The 22,845-nt window shown below is 36.2% G+C and overlaps 1 protein-coding gene across 1 annotated transcript in view; it reads left to right on the top strand.

Annotated features, from left to right (window-relative positions):
- Positions 1 to 22,845, top strand: part of CAMKMT (calmodulin-lysine N-methyltransferase) — a 225,372-nt gene that overhangs the window by 183,272 nt on the left and 19,255 nt on the right. Inside the window, exons 5-8 of the mRNA XM_049833977.1 lie at positions 753 to 807; positions 1,863 to 1,926; positions 7,158 to 7,224; positions 21,413 to 21,487. Coding sequence (XP_049689934.1) covers positions 753 to 807; positions 1,863 to 1,926; positions 7,158 to 7,224; positions 21,413 to 21,487 — 261 coding nt within the window. The remainder of the gene's footprint in view (positions 1 to 752; positions 808 to 1,862; positions 1,927 to 7,157; positions 7,225 to 21,412; positions 21,488 to 22,845) is intronic.

The following is a 22,845-nucleotide window of genomic DNA, read 5'->3' as shown; positions in this document are numbered from 1 at the left end:
TCCCTGCACCAAATTATATTTCACGTGCACGTCTTAATAACAGCACAGTACGGTCTAAGTTAAAAGCAGCCTTTTAGACCACGTATTCAACCCTCTGCTCAGGCTCAGTTTAGGCTCTTGACACTAACTTGGTTTAGTTTTCTGTGGCTTAACTCTTTGCTTTTCCCATCGTTGTTCATAACAGCATTGTTTGTAGGTCACTTGCAGTTTTAAGTGCTAATTGAAGCATTGGATTTCTTCATATGTAATCGTTTTGTGGTATTTGGCTAGTTTCAAAACTTGTCTCTTTTTAATATAGAAAGGCTTTTAGGCATAACTATATGAAGAGATATATAAATAATATTAATTTCCCCATTTACTTCTCTAACTGTTTTTGCAAGAATGAATGTGGATTAACATTGTTATCCTTTCCTAACAATTATCTTTCGCTACTCTAGCTAGTTTAGTTTTAAAAGACAGAGCCATTGACAAGGGAAAAAAGGGAACCTTCTCAGATTTTTCAGCTCAGCGGTGGTAATGTTGCACTGAACACTAATGAGGGAACCCCCACTGATTTGCCTGCTTTGTGACTTTTCTATTTCATAATTATTTTTAAAACGCAAACCGACATGAGGTAGCCTAGTCATGTCTCTACAACTTCCTGGTAGCTCGGTTCTTACTGCAGATGGCAATTTGTTCTTGTAACATATATGTCTCTCTGACCATTTTCATCTAATTTGTATGGGTTCTACCATTTCCTTTCTCTCTTTCAGGGACCTTGCTGTGTGTGAGCTAGGGGGTGGCATGACATGCTTGGCTGGGCTCATGGTAGGTCTTTTCTCAATTCCAATCCCATTCAGAGAGAGAAACAAAAGGAAAAATGTTCCAGTGCCTCCAACTGCTGGGTCAGAGAACTGTCAACAGCCTCAGCTGCGGTCAAGCTGCAGAGTCTTGAGAGACCTTCTAGATTGACTTGCTTTCGTATCATATTGATTTTATGGTTGCCTCGATGAGCAGAAACATTTTACCTCCGTGTAGTCAATATCTCTTGTTGTGACATTCCAGGCCACGTACAGTCTGTCTTTCATTGCCATAGCCGAAGCTTTTTTTTTTTTTTTTCAGATTATAGTCCCATTTGCTAAGATACAGGAATAGCCTGGCGAATCACAGTTGGAGCACCATGATATAGCTGCTAATGTTTTGCCTGCATTATTACACCAACAAACATGATCCAGAGCTCTCGGTAATTAGATTCTTTTGAATTAGATTGGCCATTCAGGAGAGTCGTTCACCATTCTCTGGGTTCTGAGTCATGTATTCAGGAGATATTATGTAGCAGTGCAGTGCATTAGACAAGTTTTTATGTCTCTACAAATAAAAGCATATTGTTACACTGATTGGCATTTGACAAACCTGTCGCTCTTATACAATGTGTCGAGGTTACAGCCCAATGTGCGAGCATGTCAAAGCTCACAAAAAAATTACCCTTACAAAGCCATCTGCCTGCAATGCAAAGTTATATGAAGGGCATCAGGCAGTCAGACAGAAGCAAGCTGAAAGGCAGAGTGACAGCCTTGTATGATGGCTCTACTAGATAAACAGAAGCCCGCAAATGAAAGCCTCTCAGAATACCATCATCCGCTGTCACAATGCAATTACGGAACAGAATGATAGCAAGATAGAGGCTCCCGCAAATGGAATGATAAAAGTATTGACTGATTTGATTGAATGATTAAAATAATGCAGACATAAAATGAAAAAAGATTGAAGATTGTTACAGAGAAATAGGTGAGGAAGCATGATACTGAAGGCTTGTCACTCCTGTCTTCACTTCCACACAGACAAGCATATTTGCTCATTGTTTGCTGTGCTCTTTTTTTCAGGTTGCTATTTCTGCAGATGTCAAAGAAGTTCTGTTAACTGATGGAAATGAAAAGGCCATCAAAAGTATCCTTATTCAGATAGAAAACTGGTTTGTTGTGCTCGTTCCTTTTTACTGGCTGAGTAACAATCGATATAAAGACAGACAGCATGGGGTATATTAAGAAAAAGTCCCCACATAAGTAATTAAAAAATAGATGTAGAATATCTTGAACAGGGCTACAGCTTCCTCCACAATAAATGACACATTTTCTTCTTTAATTAAAAACGTGCGTGTTGGTATAGAGCAAGTACAGTAGTAAATATTTGTCTTATGGTTGAGCGCTGGAAGATTCCTGTGTGTATGCTGCACGTTACAGGAGGTGTAGCAGTGAATCAAATCATTAGCTCCCCTTCACATGTTCGTTTTGCAGAAGAACTAGATTATTTATTTTTTTTACTTTCAGATACTAGCCTCTTAAAACATTCACAGTATTTGTATATTGTCATAGCTTTTCCAGTGTATATTGAAATGTACAGTTTCATTGTTGCTGCTAAGTTATAACTGCCTACAAATTACCCATTTAGTGTGCTTAATCGATTATCAATTTATCATTATTTCTCTTGATGTAAGATTGCAAAACTCCTCTGTCCCTTGTAGAAAGTATTTTATTATATTTCTTGTATTAGAATAAATTGCTATTATGCCCTTCTAATATGAACACATAGTTCAGAAAATTGAACTGGACTTTGGCTAAGGGAGAGAACGAGTGAGCATAATTTGTGGCCACTTTAAATATCAGCATAGAACAAGAACAGATATATACAATGAATACTAATAGCCCTTAGAAACTGAGAGCAAAAAAAAGGAAGATATCTATTCGCTTTTGTTCCGTGGTAATCTTTCCATTTGCATTTTAAGGCAGACTAGTTTTTCAGGTTTTGGCCACTTCATCATCAGAATTACTTAGATTTTGGTGTTGCATGGATTTGCGAGCTAACTTAGTGAGTACTTAGTGAAAAAAATGTTAAACTAATTTGTGGTTTAAAAAAATGGCAGTTGCTGATGACTGTTAAAACAGGAGGCATTGCACTGCAATAATATTAGCTACTATGTTAAAAAAGACTTTCTCAGAAGTAACTGCGGTAACTATAATTGCTTACAACCCTTTAATAATTTCATGGAAAAAATAACCAATCCTAGATTATATCTTTTAAAACTTGATGGAAGCCTTATAAAAGTCTCCTTTTTCTAGAAAATGCAAGTTCTCAGTCGTGTTCCAGGGATTCTTAGTTTGTTAAATTCTAGTTTGTTATACTCACATCTTGAGGAGGAAGTATTCATTATTCTGTGTATTTTAATCGGCATCACCCCTTCCAATCTTTCTTCTATGTCATTACAAGGATAAAAAATATGGAAGAAAAAAAGTGTTTCAAAACTAGCCTAACAAAACAAACTGATGTTTTATAGAAGCACAGGTATTTAACAAAAGATCATTTTACCCACAGAAACCTTCAGGTGAGCTCAGTAATCATCAAGTCAGCAAGTATCTTGTATAGCAGATTCCATAAAAATACCTGAACTTTTTTGAAATTTAGAAGTCTTCTACAGCAAGGAAAATTGGCGAGTGCTAAAAGTATTCACTCAGTCTTTGGAATTAACAAATTAAAGTGCTTTTACTCCTGAAAAAAGATAGTTAATGTCATCATCTAATTAGCACACCTTAGTTTTTCACTGTATGTTTTAAAAATATCTTTTATTTCCAGAAGTCTTACAAGAAGTCTTCATCTGTATTCACTCAGTGAATCCCTTTCAGAGAAGCGATTGGTGGAAGGCTCTAACAGGAATTTATTTTTCTTTTTTAACATTTGGTGCTCTGAAGGCACAGCATTCAAAGTGCTTTTATTGTGTTGGATTTTACAATGGGCTTAATATTAGCAGGGTGCCAAAGTGCAGCAGACTAAGAACTTTACAGTGTAGGTGGAATGGATTCTTAAAAGTGCACATAATAAAATTTATGTTGCTTTTTATGTGTTTTATGGACTTCAGTAGTAATTTTATGATCTGTCTTATGGTAATTTTCTTTTTCATTCTTTTCTGTAGTGACTAGCTGTAACAGAAGTTTAGGCTAAATTTAGATCTGTTTCAGCCACACCAGCCTTTCTGAAATCAGTAAGAATTTTTGGTGTAATTGGAAATAGTTTTTGGCCCCAAGTGCCACAGACTACAAATGATGTATTACTGCTAATTTTTATTATTGCTGATCGTATTTTTTAATTGTTTAGCATACTATATGAAGTTAATGTGGGATAAAATACTGTTTTCTTTCCTAGATTCTGCTCTTCAGGAACAGTTAATGCCTAGTATTATGCTTTTTATGTAGGTATTATGGATTAAAATAATCTTGTTTAAAAATTACTGTTTACATCTTCCCTTTAAATTTCTTAGGAAGCTTAAATTACATGCCAGTCATACTATAATATCCAAAAATTACTTTCCCAAAAGTAAAAGTGGTTGTCAACAAAAAAGAAAAAAAATCACTGTCAGAAGCCAGGAAATCACCAAGCAAGCCTGCTAATTATTCTTAATGGGCAAGATGAGCACATTAAGAAACAAATGAATACATCAGTGAAATGTAATTGAAAATCGACCTGGCAATAGTGCATTGCATCTGAGAATCTGCCTTTGTATTATCATCATCATCATAATTGTTGTTGGTTTTGTTGTTGTTATCGCTATTCAGTGAGCGTAACTAACAGCTTTGCTTTGTGAGCTCTCAAGCTTTTGAGGATTTGATTTTTCTTTTAATTTTTGACATTCTTCATATTATTTTCCATTTCATACTGCTACATGAAGTATTCACTATGTATGTTTTCAATATCTATATTAGGATATGTTAGTGAAATGTTACAAGTTAAAACAACTTATGAATATGTTAATTTCAAATCATTGTTGTCATTTTAAGCATTCCACAGTGACATATATAGCTATATTTTATATTAATCATTGGTCTTGTGCGTGAGGTTTATGGCAGTTTTTAAAAGGATATTGTGATTTGAGTTACTAGTCCATTTAAAAGACTTCACTCTAACTCACTCCTTTTGCTTATCGTGGGCAGATTTTAATTGATTACAAGATTATTTATATGGCAAAATCAATAAAATAAAGACAGATGTTATTGCTTTTGCAGCTTCATTCAAAACTTCATTGTTGGTTTAGTGTGTTTTATCTAAGTTCTTTCAGGATAATTTAAATAAAGAAACTATTCAAAAGAAAAACATAGCTATTTTAAGTGATAATAAAGATATACATAGGCAAAGTTATCAGATTCACACCCCTTTGTAATTTTGGGTGATATGCATTCAGATACAAATTTTCCAGCTTAGGTAATATCTATGACATAGTCATGAACATGAAATTCTATTTCCCCAGGACACTGGAAGCATCTATACTTGGTTCTACATGTCCAAATCCAAGGATGAGGTTCATTTTTAGTAAAAATTGTCTCCTGTTTCAGAGAGGCTGTGTACCTTCTGCCTTAGCTCTGTTTCACACCATGCACTAGTGACTTGAACTACTGTCTGAAAGCATCAATAATACAAAACATTGCTGCAGTGCACTATAATGGCCATTAAAATATAGCGTATGGATCTTTCAACAATACTGGGAAATTTAGGTTAGAAAGGTCATGTTCAGCATGAATGCCTGAAGACAGGGGCTCATAAATGATTTTTAAAAGCTAGGGTTAGCATGTTTACAACAATAATTAATAGTTTTGCTCTGTTATATAATTTAAGTGCAGTCTAGCTAATTTATCAACAATGTTACTTCTGCCTGTATTTTAAAATAGCATGCTTTACTCATGGAATTATTTATGCTGCTTTTACTTCACAGGTAGACGATTCATTACTACTTCTCCTTGCATATTGTGGAAAAGATTTAAAAGGCACGTCCAAACTACATAGATTTGTTTAAACCAGTTTTCCGTCATTCCATTTCTAGTTTTTGGCTTCAACAAAATATCAGTTGTCTTTTCTTTTACATCGTTTGGATAGAGGCTTTCTTAAAATAACTTTTCTTAAATAGCCAACTGTGTTAGGAAGGCCAATTACATTATTTTAGCAGAGTAAATAAAAAGATATGTCAGTGATACTTTAAATCAGCCTGACACTAGTGTTCAATTTTCTTACAAGAGCGCTTGCAAAGCATTCAACATATTTTGTGCACCTAGAAACATCCCCCTAATTAGCATTAGATTTCCTGTACCTTAAATAAGAAAGAGGGATCATTGACATCTTTACTAAAAATGTCCAGTTAAGATAATTTTTGTATGTCAGAGTGAATCGTTCAAATACATATGGATTCACACTGGGTGACATTTGGTATTCTCATAGTTTTCAGTCACTTCCTACACCTTTTCCTTCCAATGGCCTCTCACTAATGATTGATTATGAAGGTTACTTCTCTAGGCATAGATGACTGGGCACAGCTTCCCTTGAAACTTTTCATTGACAGCCCTTGCTTTGCCCTGCCTGAATGGCTACCCAAATTTGTGACCTGATCTTCTGCACTGAAAGAAGCTGAGACATGAGGCTGCGGCATTGAGATGTGAGGCTGAGGCACTGTTGCAGTGCCTATGGGGAAGAAAAGGCCTTTATTGCTTTGCACTATGTATCTTTTAGAAAAGGCACTTATTGCTTTGCACTATGTATCTTTTATGGTGGTTCCAAACCATTCTCAAGAAAGCAAATGGACTAGGAACTCCTTTGCCTATAGGCTAAGGTGCTCCCATTATGTGTTGGATTTGACCCAGACAGAGCCAGGATCAAATGTATGTGTCTTGTGACAGGGCAGGTTCTCAAAACCCTTAAGCCTCCAAAATCTCAGCACTGTGATCTGGTAGAGTTGACAGCAGCATAAACTAAACTGGACATTAAGCGACCGTGCTAAAAATTTCTGTTCACCATGGTTGTAATTCTTATATTTGTAAGCAATAGTTGCCTTTAAATGTATATAAGGTATGGGAAGTCTTTTTCAGTTCCCTCCATAGCTACAGGGCTAGCAATTCCATAAATGAAACAGTAAAATAGAGGTAGGCAAAAAGAGCAAGTTGCTGCATAGATATATGGCTGATGTGCTGGAGTAGCAGTGTAAAATTTATGCTTCTGAAAAAAGACTCACACTTAGCACAGATTAAAGAAGACCAAACAGATAAAAGACATTATGAAGGTAGGTATTAACATTGGAAAAAAAGTATTTTTTATTATTTTTATTACTGCTCTGGTTTTGTAGATAATTCTTAACAAATATGCTACAGATGTAAGTGAGATCATCACAAGAAACCAAAATGCAGGAGTATTTAAGGCTCAGAAAGTGTCAAGCTGGTAAGATGCTACTAAACTGTTTTACTGATTCTTGCACATAATTGTATATTCAATGTAAATGCAAATTGTCTGCAAAAGTGTGAAAGTGTGACCTATACTACTGATGCTGACATAGACATATATACAACATAAGTAGGTAAGTGATGCAAGACAGAAATCTGGGAGTATTTAAAAAAACGTTAGCCGGGACGGCATGCTCTGGAGGGTGAGCGTTGTAGAGGTTCAGGGAATTTGGTTTCAGATCATCTCCAGAGCCCTTCCTGACCCACCCTGTAATAGGTGTTGCCACTAAGGTTAGCTGTTTAACTATCTATTTCACTGAGGCATCTCCAGGTACAGTAGGGACTGGAAGCAGCTGAAAATTTGAAGTGTGTTTATCTCTTGTAGTATTTTAAAATTAAGTTGTAAAGTACTTCATATTCGTGGTGTAGAGTTAAGAATTAGAATGTGCTTAGAGATGGCTACCTAAGAGCAAATAGCGCACTCTTATTTGTGTGTCTAAATCTTCTCTTTTTTTGATGATTCTCATTCCAGAAGGGCTTTCAGTCCTTCTCAAAGTGACAAAAGTAAAGCTGAAAAAGGGCTGAGAAAGGCAAGCTGTTACAGCAGAATAAGCTTATTAACATAGAGGGTTAAACCCATACAATTTTAATGGCTATCATTCACATCATTTATCCCTATGCTTATGTAGCCATTCTGTGTAGAGAAGTTCTTTTAAGTGAGCACTTAGGGTTAGAAAAATTCTGCCTTCATTAGGGTGTACATGCATATAACTTAGAGATATATCTCTGCATCCTAATAAGTGCCTGCCAAGTAGACAAAGGCCACACTGGCTCCAGGAATGGTCTTTCAGGTTCCATGTGCCGAACACTTCTTGTGAGCAGCCTCAGACACTCATCCCTGCTGAGGAGAGGCTGTGTGGTACGTCCATCCAGAAGCTGAGGTTTTGTAGATTTCCAACTGCTGTCTACTTTGTATGAGATTTCAGATTTCATCCCTTGTCAAGACTTCAAACCTGGTCTTTTAGATATCAATCAAAAGCACATTTTCTACCCTGTCCTCATTTACATTTATCTAATGCTTAAGGTCATTTGTGATCATTTGAGTGTATTTCAGCATATAGAATCAGTGAATAATAGATTTCAGCCTCACGCTGTGAAGAAAGATTGTGTTTTTACAAGACATGATGTTGTTTACTGGGTGTTAATAATCACTAATTAATAAACATATCTAGACGTCATAAAATGTTGCATTTTAAGGAGTAAAAATGTCAAGTGTTTAACTTCTTGAGAGCAATAGCATCTGGGGCCTTATTTGCATTAAAAAAATAATTAAATTACAAAATAAAGTGAAGTACTATATCAAAACATAAGGCTTATTATAATATACACATAATTTGATTTTTTAGTTCTATGTTCTTAAGGCTTCTGCAGATTTGTTCTAACAGTGTAAAGTTTTATAAAATAAGTATTCAAATCACTCTCTAATCCCCAAAATAATGATCATCTTGCATTTCTCTATCTTATACACATTAATAGTTGATTTCTCCTGTCAAAACTAAGGTTTTGCAATGGTTAGTTATTTGAGAAATGCTAATGGATGAATTAGTCTTTCAGATTCAGTAATGACATGCGATGAAGGCAGTAACAAAGTTATTTTATCACTCCTCGAGGCCTTGAAGAAACTAAAAGGCTGATGTAAAATCTGAAATATTACCGAAACCCTGATTCACTTTTCCTATAACTGAACCCTATTTCCTATCCCCCAATGATAATGGGGGAAAAAAACCACAAGCAAATGCTGTGTTTTGTAGGGAAGAATGCAACACTGGCATGCAAAGTGATGTTAGGTGACTTGTTTTATGTTGATCAGAGCTTGCAGGCAAATTAATATAGTGATATATTTAAGTGACTTACTGCAACATTAGTTTAATCTGGAGAAGGCATGTTCCTCACTCGAACCTATTATTTAAACAGTGTTCAGTCTTGCAACTTTGCACAGTGTCCAGTGCAAAGTTACAAGATTCTTTCCATATAAAAGATAATTCAGAATAGACCCTTCTCACTGCACCTTCATCTCACGTTGGGATCTTGTACCGTTTTCCTTGCACATGGAGCAGAAATTATCAGTATGAGAGTCAGTTTGTGACTTTTCCAGACATTTAAGTCTAGTCTTGGAAAATATGCCAAAAAATATACAGCACAAAAAGGAACAATCCAGTATCAGCCAAGAGAAGTTAGATTAGGACAACCTGCCATACATTTATTTATTTAGATTTATACAAAATGCATTAAATGAGCACTTATCTAGCTCTCTGCCAACTCTTGATTATTGTTTAAAAGTACAGTAATGTAAGCCAAACTGGCAGTTTGTCATATTATGTGTTATAATGTAATAATAGATATTTAGTAAACAGTTTACTTCAGCAGTGGAATACAATTCTATTTTATTTTTAGCTTCCATGAGTATGTTCAGAATTTTTATTTACACTTACTAGAAATAGGTACAGTAATAACACTGAATTACTAATAATGACTTGCCATAGTAAGATGAATTATTAATACCATATATGGGTTTCAGGATTTTTTTTTCCACAGTTCAAAAGTTATCCATGAATCATGCTGTTTACCCCATAACTTAGCATATGAGTTATCCTGATAGCAGTCTTTGTACCACCAACTCTTATTAGTTTGACATGCATTATATCATTGTTTTGAACATGTCCACCAATGATTAAATTAGCAATAACAAAGTCAAGGAATCTCTGCTCTTTTTCTCCTCTTTATTTTAATGTGGAAATCTTCCTGAAGCACAGGTTTGGGTAGTAGAATTTTGAAAGGTTGTTGTTATTACAAATGTCATGATGGAAAAGCTTTATCGAAGAAGATGACTTGCAGTATATTCTAAAGGTTAACAGACTCCGTCTCTCTTACCTACCAGGAAATTTGTTCTTCCATCAGATTCACTTGTCTGAGAAAACCAAATCTGTTAAGAATAAAATTTGTATACTTATGGCTGATATGAGACCTGTGAGTTTTAGCTGTGGACAAGTCTATTATTTTGCTAAGAGTTGCCTGAGAGAGATTACATTCTACAGAAGAGTGTAAGTAAGTACATATAACATCAAGTCAATGAGAGAAATGCTTGTGGCATGACGCACCCTTTGATTTGATTAGTAATAATGTATCATATAATCTTTGCTCATTCTATAGTTAACATTAGAACCTACATCAAGAATGTATGACCATGTGACCAAAAGTGACAATTCCTTCTTCTTAAAGGTTAACAGATAGATTATAATCTTACCCGAGATTTTAGTGTTCCTTACAAATGTAATGAATTTACAAGCTTCCAGAATTAAACCTAAAAAGAAAAGTCTAAAGAAAAAAGACTAAATGGCATCCAGTATAATAGTGGGTGAGGTCTCAGTGACAGAGCACTAAACTATATTGTCCTGATTCCATTCTTACACCAATTATCTCTTTCTCTGTAACTACCAACATGTCAATATTTTACCTTACTGCAATGTTCTTCAAATATGCCAACTTTCTAACCTTCCTGATTTCAGCTGGTCATGTAACAGGTTCTATCAACATAGAACAGCCTTAATAAAGACACTCTCTCTGTTTTCATTCATCAAAATGACCTGAGTGTAGCTAAATTCAAACTTTCTGAAAACATACTTACTGAACTTGTGTTTGTCAGCTTAGCAACCCTGAAGGAATCTGTTTCTTCCAACTACTTTTTCAGTCTCTTCATGTAACAGTCTTGCATGACAGCATTTATTGGCAAGGACGAAGCTGCCAAAAGGAACATTTCCTGCTCTTTGGTTAGAAAGAAAAGGCTCCTGGTTCCTGGTCTCTTAATTTGATCACTTTATGTATGTGTGGGAAGAAACAATGAACAGTCTGTCTGTTCATGCCCATTGTGAATCTGTAGCGCTCTGTCAGCAAAAACTCAGGTGGAAACCATTCCATGCATCTGATCATACTTGCCCTGCTCTATATCTTTTCCAGCTTCAATCTACTCATTTTCAGATGAAGGTGATCAGTACTTCATTCAAAGTGTGCATAAATGATAGATGTATGTAATGGAATAATTATGCTTTCTGTTCCTCTTCTAAAAATGCCTAACAGTGATTTGCTTTTTTGACTGCAGTTGAGCACCGAGCTAATATTTTCATGACACGGTCTGTCACAACATCAGGAGCTTTGCAATGACGGTCAGTTTGGAGACCTTCATTTTCTTTATGACGCCAGAATTATTTTTCCTGTTGTGCACTTTGCTTTGATTGCACTGAATTTTGTCTGTCATTTTATTGTCCAATTACTCTGTTTCATCCTTCTGAAATTCTTCACAGTCTGCTCTTTTCCTCACTATCTTGAATAACTTCTTAACATCAGCAAACTTTGCCACCTCACTGCTTATCTCTTGTAAACATGGTGAATAGAACAGGTCCCAGGAGAACTCCACTGATTATCTCCCTCCATTGTGAGAGCAGACCATTTATTACTACCCTGTTCCCTGTCTTTTGTTCTGTTATTTAGCCATGCCAGGACTCTTCTCCAGTGGCTGTCTACTTTCCTTAAATGTTGTTCGTGAGTCTTTGCCAATAAACTTCTGGAATCAGAAGCAGCCTGCACTACCCAGATCACCCTTATCTGAATACTCATTGACACCTTTGAAGAGCTCAAGGTTTATAAAGCAGGACTTCCTTTTACAGAAGACATATCAAAAAAGGCTTCTGTGGTGAAATTGTCTTCAGTTTCTTCTACAGTAAACACCAATGCAAAGAATATTAATTTCACCTCTCTGAAATGTTATCCTCTGTGAGTGCTCATTCTATATCCTGATTATTAGCTGGCAGGAAGATTTAGAACAAAAGAAAGAGTACACTCATTTTTGGCCTGCCTAATTCTATTATTATATTTAATTTTACAAGTTTGTGATCCTTTCTTCATTTGGGTGTGACTTCAACTTTTGGAGGAATGACATCTTCTTTCTAATAACCTTCTTTACCATTTGGCCATAGCAGCTGACATTCACCAGCTTCCAAGCCTCTCCTATTTGTGTATTTCATCCCATTGTGTTGATCTAATAAAGTTGCAATTTATTTTAAATTGCATTGCAGTTTTGTCTATCTTCTTTATGTGACCAGACAAAAATATACAAAGAGACAAAATTTAAATTTAGCAAGCTTTGTAGAGAAATTTCTAGGTGTTTGGAAGAAGAGGGAGAAAAGCTAGGTGCTAGCTAGAAGTATAGCATTGCATTATTTTAAATAATTCTTGCTCAAATCCTTGGCTATTTTATGATGGTCTCCTCTTAGGTTAAAAAACATGCTTTTGGTAAAACTATTCCTCTTGTACTCTCTTGGACTGGACAGAAAGACTCTTGGAGACCACTGATGTGAGAAAACTTACATCTTTCTTCCCAGGGTTTTAAAGGAAAACGTCCATGAGATGTTAGAGTCGAAGATTGTTTGGTTTATTCCTATGGTCTTTTTGTGTATCCATCTTCTTAGCCAACTTTTACATTGTTCACTGGTTCATGTTGGTACCATTGTAACTTTGTCTACCCTTCCTTGTCTACCTTGGTTCTGACTTAATAGGCAGTCATCAAGTATATTTTTACACACTTTCAGTAGGCTCTCTCCTTCACAGGCACTCTCAGCTGATCTTTGCCACAGACATAGGAAAGCTGGGACAAACTTTAAATTGTGACAAAATGAAGCTTACAATGTTATCTTTGTTTATTTCATTAATATTCAATTAATATTTAGTTATTCAAATGTTAACCAAGGATACTGAAAATGAATGGGGTTCAGGAAGGAGGCAGAAGAGTGAATTAGGGTCTGGAAATGAGAGAATTAAAGAGCTCTGTTTACTTAACTTGTCAAAGAAATGACTTGATTGTTAAGAAATTAATTGATTTTGATCTCAAAGTCTCATGTGGGGAAAAAAAATCTTTAATAGAAGATCACTCTTTAATCTAGCTTACAAGTACCTAATAAGATGTAGAAATTGAAGCTAGACAAATTCAGTCTAGAAAAAAAATGAGATTTGACAGAATGTTAATACATTAGAACATCTTTCCATGGGAAGTGGTAGTTTCTTAAGCAATGAATGTGTTTAAATCAAGTTGGATATCTTTCTGAAACATGTGTATTAATTTCCTGAGATATATGGGCTTGATACAGAAATTTGAAATCTTGAATGTTTATTGTGGTCCCATCTGCCCTCAGAATTTAAGCACCTGTGAATTACATCTTCTCTTCTGTTTTTAATTTTTCCTCCCATTCAGTCCTTCTGGATCTGCCTGGTTCACTTCACATTCTTTGTTTTTTCTTCTTGTTCTCTTGATTATCCTCCCCATATTTATGGATAGACTATTTTCCATAGAGCAAGAAACTGTCTTCTTTTCCTTCATATTTTTACACAAAACTAACTTTAACAAAGTTTTCATTTACTGATCCCACCAGTATGGTTGTGCCACATGTGCTTACTCTGTCTCGCATTTTGAAGTGATGTATTTTTTTATACCATATCAGTCTGATGTGAGAACCATCCGTTTTGTGCATAAGATACTACATGAACTTTGCTAAAAACAGTAGTCAGTCTCGGAAAGACTGATTTAAACTGTATTGATGTAGAGGAAGGATGCGAAAAAGCAAATTCACAAACACCAGTGGTGTTTTTTTAGTAATAACATTTTTATACAAGGTATTCTCACTTCTTTTTAAAAAAATAGCCACACTTGTGCTGAACGCTGGGTTGTGGTGTGTCTAAAAAATGGAAAACTTTATTCTGCAACAGTTGTATTTACATGTAGTGTATTTATTATGTCCCAGAAATTTAGTAGCTTTTCATATGCAGCAAATGTTTAAGCGTTAGGACTGTTATTTTTGAAGACAAAACTTTAATGTGCCCATCTGAATTTTAGCAAAATATGTTGTACAGAATAAGAGAAATAAAATACGTTCTCTGAATAAGGGAAGCATGTAACTTCATCATATACTTTTAAAAAGGAACTTTTAGACAGGAAAGCCTAGATAGACTCATAGAATATCTCAAGTTAGAAGGGACCCATAGTTGGTTTTGGTGTTTTTTCTTCTTTTGTATTGCCACATTAATGTGATGAGGTTTCATTATGAATTGTTGTACCAGGCATTGTATAAACACAGAGCAAAAAGGCAGTTTGTGTTAGAGAATCTATGGTCTAAGACCAAAGATAGATATGGTGAGGAAGGTTAACGAAGGTAAGTGTAGTCAGCATGACAGACAGATTTGGAGGCACAAGAGCAGCCTAGCCTTTTTTCAGTTTTTATAGGCACTATTTTAAAGGAGAGTTTCAAGGATGATGGAGTAAGTTTGTGAATGTTCGTGGATAACATAGTGGAAAAAAATTGTAAAGGTGCTTGCTTGAAAAGTTAAGTGGAAGATGGTAGACTGACATTAGGGCTGATTAAAGAAGGGACTTGTCATTTCAATATTGAATGAGAGATAAAAAGTAGGGAAGTGAACTGTTGTGAAGCATTTGGAAAAGATGACTTGCAACCTGGAAAAGTACAAAGAGAAAGGTGACAAGGTCAGGGTTGTAGGCAAGAAAAACAATCTTTGCAGCAGCCTACTGAATAAATATTAATAGGGCAAGACTGCATTTTCCAAGAGCAGAGAGAACAGTATTGTGATGTTAAGATTTAAGTGATGATGACATGGTCAAGAGTTTAAGTTGAGTGGGTAGATAAGAAACTTCCTAGAGATGCTATGCAGAGGGAATAAGCAAAATCTGGACAGAGCTGAGGTATGCAAATATAGAGGAATGTCTAAGCTAAGTCTAGGTTACAAACTGGAATTAATGACTATGTCCAAAGGGATCAAGAAAAGGTGGTAACAACAATGTTTTGTTATACTTTAGAGGTGATGAGCTTCTCACTCACTGAGGCTGTGAAAATACTGAGTTGTGAGTCTGGATACACAGTGTGAAGTAAAGAAGTGGGTAGTGGGGTTTAGCTTTTATGGATGAGATAGCCCAGAAGTAAGTTTCAGAGGAAGAAGAGGTTGAGGTGGGACATTGTGAAATTACCAGAAATGTGGGAAAGGTTTGAAGACAATCTTTAGAAGAGCACTTTGAAAAATGGAAGAGACAATTTAAAAAACCCAAACAGAAAATAACGGAGTTAAAAATTCTAATGAGTAGCAAGATTTTTCTTGGCTGAAGAAAGGAGAAAGGTCCAGGAGAATTAGGATAAAGTGCAGATTTTGAGCCTATCTGAGAAAAATCATCAGTATGCTTTGACGAGAGTAGATAAATGATGTGGAAATTGCCAAAACCTGCAAGGAGATTGTTAGAAGGAAACGTCCATCGGCAATTGTAAATATCACATTCAAACTGCTTAGGAGTGTGAGACGAAAGGGAGAATGATTGATGTTGGGTACCTGTGGTTGAAAATTTAACCTTGGTCCCTTCAAGCCAGGTATGCACTGTAGGGAATGAGATAATGGATAAGAATACAAAGCAAAGTGAAGCAGTGAAGGTAAGAAAGGCAGAAGGTGAAAGAAGGTGGAGAAATAAGAGCAATCTAATGAGACTATAACGAGAAAGATGGGGAAATGATAGTAGGCAAATTTGCAAGACCCCCCAGAGGACCTGTAGTGATAGGCATACACATTGCATCTGTTGCTAAATTAAAAACCGTCTTCTTGATCTTTACGCAAAACTGAGGAATCTCAAACAAAGATCAAGGTGTGGAGAAACATCCTGATGATGCCTTTTGTTAATGTGTTAATGAACTTGCTTCGTTAATGTCATAGAAAAAGTCATATAAACCCCCAGACAAAATCTTTTACCTGAACCTGTATACTTACCAATGATCATGCTTTTTAAAGATTGAAGCCTAAATTAAACTATGAAAAGAAGAGCTGGGTAGATAGGAGTTCTTGGTAGCTGTTCATCTGCTAAGCAGGACAAATTTTTTTATCTTTATTAAACCTACTAATACATTTTGAAGCAAATAAGGCTTTTGTGTCTTTTGTCCTTTCTTCTAATTTTGATTTTTTGTCTTTATCTGCACAACTACTTTTCTGCTAACTTGAGAGCTACTCTAGCGTATGCCATTCATCAGAAGTACATTTCAGAGGTACTTGGAAATGTTTCAAGTTTTAACAATCAGAGTCTTAACCTGCTTTTTCTCATGTAAGTTACCTGCCTAGACCCACTAGGAAGACAAACACTGAATAACAGAAGTTGAATAATAATAGTAATGAGGAATTTTGCATGAGAAATAAAAACCTGGTAAAATCAGGTCTTTTGTTGTAGATTACTGAGATACTTTACCAGTGTATGGAAACGAGTGTCGACATTTGTCAGGCTATCCTCCATAAATTAGAATTACTGTAGAGGGGAAGTGCAGCCTTGGCTGCTGTAACTATCCCTGCAACATTTGCTATTTTGTTGTGGATTTTTTTCTTTTAAATACAAGGAGATATTTGGGAATACATTGGTAGTACTTAAAGTCTCTATTTTCTTAGTTGCTCTTTTTGTTCTGTTACCGTTATAATTCTTTTTATCTTGACCTAATTGCATTTTCTGGCTTGCTTGTCAATTGAAAAGATAAATCAGGGGGAAAAAAAAGAAAGAAAATGCTTTGTTTGTGTTGTGTGTTGTTTGGGGTTTTTTTAATTAATTTCTTGCTTTAGAATGGTGTAAGGTTGACAGCCTAGGAAACGAAAGCATCAGTACATATTTTCTCAGACTATTTTCATAGTATGCTTTATCCCTGACCTAGAAAAGCCACCTCATCATGTGAGAGGACAGTTCATTCTCCATAGCTCATTCAGTCCTTGTCCTTTTTGCTAGGACTACCATCAAGATTGCTAATTATAGTAATAGGTTTGTGACGTGGGTACTTTTCCTTCATTTGATACAGGCCATAAAGCAGCCATTAGCGGGTAGCAAGTTTCAGCCACCATCAGTTTAACCTAAGCAGTAGCTGAACAGTGCAGTAGTGTTTTTCACTCACACCCTATTTCATTTTTTAATGTTCTCGTTGTAGCCAAAAAAAAGCTCCCAAACTGTTTTATATTTCCAGTAGTGTCGTGGTGTCAGCCGGCAACCAAGCACCACGCAGCCACTCACTCACTCCCCCCCATGGTGGCATAGGGGAGAGAATCGAAAGACTAAATGTGAGAAAACTCATGGACTGAGATAAAGACAGTTGAATAGGTAAAGCAAAAGCCGCGCACACAAGCAAAGCAAAACAAAGAACCCATTCACCACTTCCCATGGGCAGGCAGGTGTTCAGCCATCTCCAGAAAGCCGGGCTCCATCCCGCCTAACGGTGACTTGGGAAGACAAACACCATCACTCTGAACGTGTGTCCCCCCCTTCCTTCTTCCCCCCAGCTTTATATACTGATCATGGCATCATATGGTCTGGAATATCCCTTTGGTCAGTTGGGGTCAGCTGTCCCAGCTGTGTCCCCTCCCAACTCCTTGTGCACCTGCTCACTGGCAGAGCATGGGAAACTGAAAAATCCTTAATTTAGGATAAGTGCTACTTAACAACAGCTGAAAACATCAGTGTGTTATCAACATTGTTCTCACACTAAATCCAAAACACAACACTATACCAGCTACTGGGAAGGAAAATGGCTCAATCCCAGCCAAAACCAAGACACAGTGGGTTTCAGACCCTTTTCTGCTGAAACTAAGTTGCCCATTTTCAATTGCAAGAAACTAAACCTGCCAGTGCAAAATAATGTCAAGAGTGGGCTTGGACAGAAATACAGAGTAAAGCACATTTTTCAAATTTACAAAATAGTTTCAGCTGTTAGTTAGTAGTGCAGTATCTTCCCTCAAAAGAAGGACACAAAAATATTATAGCTTTAAAACTTCTTATTTTGCTGGAAAAAAAATGCCTTCAGAAAAAAAGTGGTTTATGTCCACTAATTTAGCATCATTGGAAAGGGAACAAAGAGGAAAAGATTAACAAGGCTTGCATTTTTTTTCATGATATCATGACTCAACATGATACCGGTGATTTAAAAGACTTTTTGTGGTATGGTATTTTTACACTTATGTCTATTTATTTTTTTTAAGGAAACTTCATAAAGACTGAGATTTTCAGACTTCTGTTGCTAAAACTTCCCTGGATTTCCTAGCAGTGCATTTCGTTAAATGGAAATGCGATCAGCCCTTACTTCCTGGTGCCTTCAGTATTTCTTTCAGGTCTGACCACTAAGTCCTAGAGTCACATCCTCAATAATCCCTGAAAAAAATTATTGTTCCTCACCCCCTTACTATGTATAGGTACGTGTATTTAGATACACATATACACATCTTTACCTTTCTCAGAGTTGTTTTGCAATATCAGTGGATTCTTTTGTCCTTCACACTCAGGAATTGTGTTTGGATTACAAGAACTTGTATGGCTAGTTGATGGTATTTATATACATCCTAACTCTGATTCACTACTTTCATTAGCGCTAGAATTCAAAATAGCTGATTCTGATTCAGAATCAGGCTGATTCTGACATCAGTGTTAATGATGATGTAATAATGCTGACTCTGAGCAGAATTGTTTCTGATTCCCTGATATGCGGGGGCATGCCTGCTTTACAGGTGCAGGTGCAGATGTTTGCTTGCAGGTCATGCAAATTTGTGGAAACATTAAACAGACAACGGTGTAGATATGGTACCCCAGAGTTAGCTACCGAAACAGTTTTGGAGGTTGCAGCCGTATTGAGCTTCACATACCCTAGCTGCACTTCCCTTACTAGTCATACTTGCACTTGGCTAACGATAGCATGGACAAATATATACGGCTTGTAGTTGCATCTGTCCCACCAGTGTGCATACATCTTGAGTGAGATCAGAATAAGTCCTGTTGGTATTTATTTTATAGAAATTCTCTTTAGTTTACGTGGTTATTTCCCCACAGGAATAATGATTTTCCTGTACCTTTTGAAAATTTATGGCAAAGTTGATTTTGAGAATCTCGCGTGTAAGTTTTATCGTAGGCCTTTGCATAATTACCATGTCTTCAGGAATGCAACTGTACTGAAGCTAGCCACCAAGAGCAGCCCTGGTGCTAAATCAGGAAGATGAAGGAAGACTGGCTTATGGCTGGATGTGGGCCCTTAGCTCACTCCTCTAACAGCACACATACCAGTCACGTTGCACCACTGCTCATGCTCCTGGCAACTCGTTGATTCTGTATTTTGCTTAGCATTTTGGTTTCTGAGCTTTTACCTACCCACACAAACTCCTTTGCGCCTACAGTAGGTGTGCACAGAAAAATGCTGTATTTTGGATGCTCTGTGGGAACCTGACGGTAACATGAGGGAGTGGTTTGGGTTTTTTTCCAGGAGGAGGCACCTGTGCTGCCTTCCGGCCTGCACATGTGAAGTATAGTAAATATATGGGTTAAAAACCCCATAATTCAAATCCCTATAGAGGTACTGATCAGATCTCTGTTTCTGTAGCAATGACAACCAAAGGTGGCCTTTCAAGGCTCGCAGTTCATCTACCAATGTCCAGTTTTGCTTCAGGATTCTTGAAGTATTAGAGTGCGTGCTTTAAACCCGCAAAACTTACCTTTACCTAATGTTCACCATTCTAACCTAAGTTTCCACGGAAACAGGGTTGAAAAATCCACTGGTAGCCAGCAGGCAGCCAGCAGCTGGGAGTGAGAACTCTCCTTTGTCACTTTCCACTACTGGATGCCTGCTGCGTGCCAGTGTGCAAAGCTACCTAGGCTTCTAAAATCTGGATTACTTTCAATTTGAGGGGGAAAAATTAAATTAATCTACTCTTTTCTCTCTTTGGATTGTCACAGTAAATTCCAGGAGGGCAAATGAGTCCTGATCTGTTCAGTTACACTGAGCCCCACATAATCAAAGCTCTCCCAACCAACTGGGCCTCTCTTTTCATAATTTCCATGTTTTAAAAGCATTCTCTCTCAAATTTTGTGTCTGCGCACAGGTACATGCATATTGTGGTACCTTAATTCTTTATGGGTCTATATCTATCTATCTACATATTTACGAGCCTTTTTTGCCTATAGTATAGTCGATGTATAAAATTCCCCTTTTTCCCTGTATACTTAGAGAACATTTCTGAATGAACACATTATAACTGATCCTCAGTTAAATATTAGGAGTAGGATGTGAATGGAGATGGCTTTTAACCAGAAGTAGATTATAGCTGCGGAAAGACTAAAGGGTCTATTTGGTCAAGACTCACACAAAACTGAGATAAGCATGCACAACCTGACAAGATCAGATTAGACCCTTCCCCCACAAGTGCTTCTCCCATAAATATTTATCTACTTTCTATTAGAAATAACCAGGAAATGTAAAAGAAGGGTAGATTCTTTTTTTAAAAATAGCCTAGAAATAGAAATGCAGCTTCAAATCTTTGGGGTAATGATATTTTAAGTATGCAGGAAATTCCAATACTAGTTGCTGGTTTTCAAATGGGAGCAAAGTACTGAAATTCTTCATGGCAGCTACATGAATCGGCAGCATTTATAAACAAAGAAGAACTTTGTACATGTGTGCATTTTTGCCTACTATTGGGTACCTTAGAATGAAATAACTTAACCACCTATGAGAGAATAGGTGTTGACAGAGTCAGCATTGCTGTATTTTTAAGCTTGCCTGAGGCAACATAGCTGGCATTGAAGTTAAGCTTGGCATTTTTTCACCCTGTCCCTCCTCCCTCCAGCCCAAGTGAATGCTCACTTCATCAATGAGAAACACAACTGACTTGCCTGCCAGATGTAACACAGATCCGTGAATTCACATCTCTTCTGCAAATTTGTGTTTCGTTCAGATTGTCGATACTTTGACTTCACTTCCTCATGCAGTGGTGTTAATGGGTAAAAATCTGAAGCCATACATGTGCCACTAATTCAGAAATGCATATTTGTTGGTGATCCACTCATCAGAACCTGTGTGGATTGCCTTTCTGTTATAATAAAAAAATAGCTCTTTAGCTTTGAGATTTAAAACCTTAAAAATGTACAGAATAATATTTTTACATTCATCTTTGAAAGTAACGAGTGTGTACTTTTTAAAAAACTTCTGTGTCACATAAGAATAATATTAATACTTCAAAAATCTCAAGATGAAAAATATAAGTCCTTTTTTCTTTTCCCTTTTTTTTTTAATCTTTTTTTCCTCTAGCATTTTACGATGGGATAATGAGACAGATGTCTCTCAACTGGAAGGACATTTTGACATTGTTATGTGTGCTGACTGGTAAGTACATAAAAATCATAAAACTCATGTTAGAAAAATAGCTTTGCTGGAGTAATTGTACTGTGCTGCTTGCTGATGGCTAAGCAAAGTCAACAAATGAAGCACAAAGCCACCTTAACCTCAACAAATTAATATTCATCTCCATGTGACAGTTATAAGGTAGTCTTCTATCACACAGTAACTTCTACCACATTATTTCCCAAAGATTGATTTTGAGAAGCATTTCCATTTTCTGGAATTGCCTCTGTTTCATGCTTGACGTATCAGTAAATGGACGACTTAGGCAAATTGCAAATAATTATGGCTCAGTGAGGAACAGTCTGGAGAAAAGGGAGTTTATCAACACAAACAGCTCAATTAGCTTACTTCTTAGGAAAGATCTGACTATTGATATAAGGGGATATATTTTTTGCTCCCCAGAAAATCTTTCCAAGGAAAAAAAGATTTTCAAGACCTTTTTTCCCCCCATCACATTCTGTTTCTTAAATCAATTTGACAGAAAAATTTGTAGACGTAGGCTTTATATTATTTACACAGGCACACATTAATTATAAGAGAATTCTTAGTAAAAAAAAGAGTACAGCACTTAATTTATGAAAAGGTAGCTACATGTACAATATGGTATATTGTTTAATAATTTATGCAAATAGATTTGATTATTGACACAACCCTTTTCTGATACTGGATTTGCAGAATTGTGCTGTGCTACATTTACTGCATGCTAACTTTAAAAATGGTACATTATTATTAATTGTGTTATATAAATGGCAACAGTGTAAAAAGAGATGTGCAAATTTCATTTAGGAGAGTAGATGTTTGTAAATGAATCTCTCTTTCCTTCATAGATATTTGCTCTTGACTCTTTAAATGTCCAAAACAGAAAAGGCTGTTTATGTTTTTATTGCACATAACTGTTGTGAGAGACAAATTCTGAGAACAGGGACTTCCTAGGACAGCTCAGTTCAGCAGATTTCTGTACCTTACAAAGGAATAGTTAAAGGAAAAAGGCGAAGGGAAGAATGAAGCTGTCTATTGTCTTTTTAAACAATGTTCTTTTTAAGTGACTTCTGATAAAATATTCATCTAAAGCTTTTTTTTTTCTTTGATATTTTGCTGTTTAAGCAAACCCTTCTTATTTCAGAAAAGCTACTGGGTTTGTATAGCACTGGAGAAAGTGTGTTTAGTTATCTTTTTTCTTTTTTCTAATACCTGTTTGTTAACAGAATGCAACAGTGCTTCATCTCTCTTAGCATTTAATTTCAGAAAAGTTCTTTGTTCCCAAAAAGGACAGAGAAGGGTTTCTAACTAATCGCTGATAATGTGCCTCAGAGATGCATCATCTGATTAAAATAAGGAGC

The sequence above is a fragment of the Accipiter gentilis genome, chromosome 30, assembly GCF_929443795.1.
Source record: "Accipiter gentilis chromosome 30, bAccGen1.1, whole genome shotgun sequence".
Classification (NCBI taxonomy): domain Eukaryota; kingdom Metazoa; phylum Chordata; class Aves; order Accipitriformes; family Accipitridae; genus Astur; species Astur gentilis.
The sequence above is the reverse complement of the archived record's forward strand: the minus strand, read 5'-3'. Positions and strand labels throughout refer to the sequence as shown.